The sequence below is a fragment of the Elephantulus edwardii genome, unplaced genomic scaffold (assembly GCF_000299155.1).
Source record: "Elephantulus edwardii isolate Elephantulus edwardi_28Jun2011 unplaced genomic scaffold, EleEdw1.0 scaffold00351, whole genome shotgun sequence".
NCBI classification, from domain to species: domain Eukaryota; kingdom Metazoa; phylum Chordata; class Mammalia; order Macroscelidea; family Macroscelididae; genus Elephantulus; species Elephantulus edwardii.
The window spans coordinates 1,543,642-1,548,748 of record NW_006400101.1 but is presented as its reverse complement, the minus strand read 5'-3'; the positions used below and the strand labels follow the sequence as shown (position 1 = coordinate 1,548,748).

Here is a 5,107-nt window from a genome sequence, read left to right as displayed (position 1 = left end):
GATAATAGAAGAATTGATGCTTTTGAGTTTTGTTGTTGGAGAAGAGTGCTGAACATCCCATGGCCTGATAAAAGAACAAATAAATATATCTTGAGAAAGTGCAGCCAGAGTCCTCTATGGAGGTAAGGATGTTGAGACTTCATTGCATTTATTTAGGTATTCTTCTAGGAAAGAAGATTCCTAGGAGAGGGACGTGATGCTTGGAAGGGTGGAGATTGGTGAAGGAGAGGAAGATCCTCAGGTGGATTGACATGATGCCTGCCGCAATTGGCTTTAATATGTCAGGAAATGAGGGTTGACACAAAATGGGATAGATTCAGATCTGCTGTTCATAGGGTTGTTATGAGTTGTACTTGACTTGATGGCATTCAGCAACTCTTCAATGTTTTTATTCAATTGTAAAAGTACAATGGTATCAGAGAACTGAACAATGACTAGGGATGACAGAAGGAGAATTGATGCCTTTGAGTTGTGGTGTTGGTGAAGAGTGTCGAATATACCGTGGACTGGTAAAAGAACAAACAAGTTCAACCTAGAGAGGGCGAAACCAGGCTGCTCCTTGGAGGCAAGGATTCTGAAGCTTCCACTTACATACTTTGGGCATGTTGCAAGAAGGGACCAGTCCTTGGAGAGAGACGTCATGCTTAGGAGGGTAGAGGGACAGTGTAGGAGAGGAAGACCCTTGATGAGACAGATTGATTCAGTGACTGCGATAATGGGGGTAGCTGTGTCAAAGACAATAAGATTGGCACAGGATAGAGCAGGGTTTAGGGCTGTTGTACATAACATCTCTACGAAGCACGGAAGACACTCCAGCACATAACAATAACTTCCAGATGCAGTTTAACTAGATGTCTTAAAGACAATAGTTTTCTGTGATCTTCAAGGAAAAGATGAGGGCATAAGCATATACAAAAATCTTTCTTAGGGCTATGACCTTGAATGCTTCTGTAAAAATGAAAAATACCAATTTAAATGAAAATAATATTTGCTATTTTAGTGTTGTATGTTCATGTAGTTGAAAATAAAATGTTGTTTGACTAAATTAAATATTTATGTAAAAATTCTTTAAATTACTTTGTCTATCTATCATCTATCTATCTATCTATCTATCTATCTATCTATCTGTCTGTCTGTCTATGGAGAGAGGAGAGAAATTAAGATCAGAGAAGATAGCTATTGTCAACATGTTTGCCAATTATCTCATTATTTTAAGGACTGTTTCAGGATGGCTCCTTTGAACCTAAATGATTAAGGAATGGGAATAGCCACTGAATTCAATGTTGAATGACACTTATAAAATGAACAAAGGTATATTTCTTTATTTTTAAAAGAAAATATATAAGAAAGCTTAAAAAATTAAAAACAAAAAAATTACAAAATTTAAAAATAAAGCTGAAAAACCATGTGCTTTGCTATGTTTTTCCGTACTTTTGATTTATGTAACAATTCTGACCTTACCTTTCTAAAGACAGTTGCCTAGGAAGAGGCAAAATAATTCCTAGAGAGGACCTGAAACCTGAATTTGCACCTCAAGACAAGTCTCCTGGGGCAGAGCAAAGGATTGAAAAGAAGTAGCAAGTTTCTTTTCCTCATTTCTCTCCTCTGCCCTTCTGTTTTTACTCGACTCATATATGAACTTAAAAACAAATACAAAAGCCAGGTTGGGATGGTCACCCTGTTCATACTATCCATTGTTCAGTTGGGATTGACTTGGAAGTTCTTTCATTAGAAGAAATCTAGCACAGAAAGGACAAGAACTGTTGCTCATCTACAGGAATACTGTGACAATAAGCCAAATCACACATACAGAAAAGCGTTTGATACCTCTGAGCAAAGCTATAGGTAGGATAAAGCTATCTGCAAAATGAGAGGATTTAACTAGATAGTCTGGCAGGTCTGATCAGTTTGACAAATAATTGCAAGCTACTCTCAACGGTCACATTTTCTATGTTGTAAAAACATGCTTACTTTGCTAAGGTGAACAGAAAAGTAAAACATCATGGCATCAACTTTCTGCTATAAAGATGAATTATGTTGTGATTAAAGTAGGTGAGTTAAATTTCACTATATTTTTGGCGTAAATAAGCTAATAGTCAAAAGTTTAAATTCATATATGTTATAGTAAACTTACATTTACATACTCATATTTTACATATTTACAAACTTACATTTACATACTTAAGAATGTAAAACAGATGTTGCTACTGGCTTGTACATTTGCACAGGTAAGACCAGTAAATCATTTTTGAAGCCCTGATAGTTTGTAACCTATCTTGCATCCAGGATGTCTCTCTCTTATCCATGTTTTTCCAGGTAACTGAGGCACAGACTGTTCTTTTCTCATGGAAGTTTGGGAACCTCAGACACTATTTTTTAAAGGGTAAAAAAGAAAAAAAAAAATTAAAAAGTGATTCCAGAAACGTAAGCTTAATGTGACAAGCAAAGCATTATTTCTGTGGAAGATAAAGCATTGTTTCCACTTCCAATAGCTCATCCAGGGAAGTCACTACTAAGGCACCATCCTGCAGCATTCTTAGATAGTGAGACACAGTACATTCCACCTCTCAAATGCCAGAAAGCAGCGATTAACTTCCTGTCCAGTACTCTGGCATTCCAATTAGCCTAGGGATGGGAATGATTTGTAATTTGACCCTGGATGGTTATCCTGGTGTTCCTTGGTTACATAGGGTTGTTGCAACCTGTTGTTTCTCTTTTGTAGAAGGATAGGATTCTTCTGATTCCACCTTATTGATCAACTTTTCACCAGTGGAAGAGTCAGAGGTAATTCCTTCTGTTTTTCTATTTTGGTCTTACAAAATATTAAAAACAACTTTGAATAACTCTAACATTGGCATCGTCCTATTTTTTAATAGCCTCTTTATGTAGCTTGGAAAGGTCAAAGATTCCTTTTTGTACCAACTTTGTTTTAAAGATCCAAAATTTTGTAAAATTTTCCATTTCAGAAATACTGGACAACACAGTAAAAACACCCTCTGCAAAGAGTTATAGACATACTGTCAGAGTATTGTCAATTCATTTGGATAACTCAAGTGGGCTTCTCCCCCACCCTTCTCTTCTTTTTCAATGCTCTTCTAAAAGGAAACACTCATATTTTTTATTTGTTTTTGCTTTTGGTTCCATAAGAGGTAGTTTATATATTTCCCTCTTAGCCTTCTTCCATTTCTCTAATTGTTTCCTTCTGTCCTCTATTACCTTTTTGTTAATATCTGGGTTAGCCTGAGTCCTTTTTGGACTCCTTTTCTACTCATGATGTGGTCAATTGTCTCAGTCTTGGAAGCTGACTTATTATTCAGAAATTCATTTTGGGAAAGAGCCTTTTTCAACTTAGAGTCCAAAGTTTGTGCTTTTTTGTTGAAAGCTGTTACATTTATTATTATTGGTCCCATTGGAAAAGGTGTGCTTGGAATTACTGAATTAGAACTTCCTGCACTCACTTAAAGTCTATGCCTTACGGCTTTTTAATTTTACCATGCATATGATGCACAGACTCTAAAAGGCTGCAAAGATTTTTGGTCTTGCTTAATGTTTGTATATCTATTGTCAATTATTCCTTGAAGTAAAGTGGTATAGGTCCTTGGTTTAGTATGTTTTGGTATTTGTTCATGAGCAAAAGTGCTCAGTGTGATTGTAATGTAGATTCACCTGATATTTCATGTTTATCACTATAAACTTATATATTTTCATTCTTTGTTTTTTTGCTTGAATTTCTATTATTACATTTCTAAAAGTTATTCATTATAGCACATTTCCTTCCTCCTTCCCTCTATCTACCCTACCTTCACCACAATGCCCCCTTGTTCCAAACTGTTCTCATACTTATAATGTATAATCATATATTCCTTTATAATGGTTCTTCCCTTCATCTATTCCAATGCAGTGTTCATTATCTATCCACCCATTCTGTCTCCAACCACTCCATGTCTGCTCTATTTTACAACAGCAGTGCTATGCAGTATCTATGACTTTGTGACCGAGAAATTTCACTTAGCATAATGTCTTCAAGACTCGCCCCCCCCCATGATGTATAATGTTGTACTATTTTCTTGGTTTCCAATGCTGCATAATAGTCCATTGTTGGATGTACCATAGTTTTTCTATCCATTAATTTATTGATGGCCACTCAGGTTGCTTCCATGTTTTTGCTATTGTGAATAATGAAGAAATAAACATGGGTGTGCATACATCTATTTGATTTGTGGCTCTGTTTTCTTTAGGGTATATTCCTAGCAGTGTAATTACTGAGTCAAAGGGTATTTCTAAATCCAACTTCTTAAAAAAGAACCAGACCATCTTCCATAGTGATTGTACCAATTTATATTCTCTCTAGCAGTTAAAAAGAGTTCCAATTTTTCTGCAACCTCTTGATTCTTGGTTGCTGCTTTCTTTGATGAAAGAATCCTACTCTGCTTCTTAACAAACTGACAGGAAACTGTCCTTGGGGTTTCCCCCTTAGTCTTTTAAGATCTACTTTACCAAGTTGCTGTGATTTTACTGGTAGATTCTTGATTTATGTTTTTTTCAAAACATTGTTTATTAGCTCTGTCTTTCAGAATAGCACTATTCGTAAAACTTTTGCTCAATGTCTGCTTAGGAAGCAGCCTTCCCTTGACAGGGTTATGAGAGTTAGTCTTCACCTTACTTATTGTACAAAATTCAGCATCTGGCTTCCTCTCCAAATCTGCTAAGATTTGAAGAAAATCTTCTTTGTTAATTTCCTTTACTAAGTAAGGTTTCACTTCCAACCTGGGCATTCTCCATAGAATCTATACCTTTAGCCTTTTTCTGATATTTTTGTGAAACTGTTTCTTTATAATTTTCAATATTTGTCAGTGAAGTAACTGCACAAATTTTCCTGGTGGTTCTCTTACAGATCCAGTATTGATCTGTTCATGATCCCGTTTTGAGCTGTTGTTGACTTCTTCTGGAAGGTTTACAATTTAGACTGAAATAAATACATCCTTAACTTTTACTAGGAAGTTTTGGTAAATTCGCCTTTGGTTTCTGGGTCCCAGTGATATTGGTAAGTCTAAGCTGGAGTTTAAGGCCACTGGGCCTTGCAGTTTTGAAAAGGACAGAAACATGG

General features: G+C 35.9%; 1 protein-coding gene across 1 annotated transcript; it reads right to left on the bottom strand.

Annotated features, from left to right (window-relative positions):
- Window positions 1-3,084: 3,084 nt before the first annotated feature.
- On the bottom strand, window positions 3,085-4,775 carry LOC102866319 (cytoskeleton-associated protein 2-like). Its single transcript, XM_006901936.1, has 4 exons — window positions 4,498-4,775; window positions 3,493-3,639; window positions 3,307-3,423; window positions 3,085-3,247 (listed from the first exon to the last, which is right to left on the bottom strand). Exons 1-4 carry the CDS (start codon window positions 4,773-4,775, stop codon window positions 3,085-3,087), a joined length of 705 nt encoding a protein of 234 aa, XP_006901998.1.
- Between the last annotated feature and the right edge of the window lie 332 nt (window positions 4,776-5,107).

What these genes read in the sequence shown, in the direction of transcription:
- LOC102866319 (XM_006901936.1), bottom strand. Translation starts at nt 4,775, where the DNA reads ATGCCCAGGTTGGAAGTGAAACCTTACTTAGTAAAGGAAATTAACAAA. An exon ending in AGTAAAATCACAGCAACTTG is followed by an intron (nt 3,640 to 4,497) that starts GTAAAGTAGATC and finishes AATCACACTGAG; the next exon opens with CACTTTTGCTCATGAACAAA. An exon ending in GTCTGTGCATCATATGCATG is followed by an intron (nt 3,424 to 3,492) that starts GTAAAATTAAAA and finishes AGTAATTCCAAG; the next exon opens with CACACCTTTTCCAATGGGAC.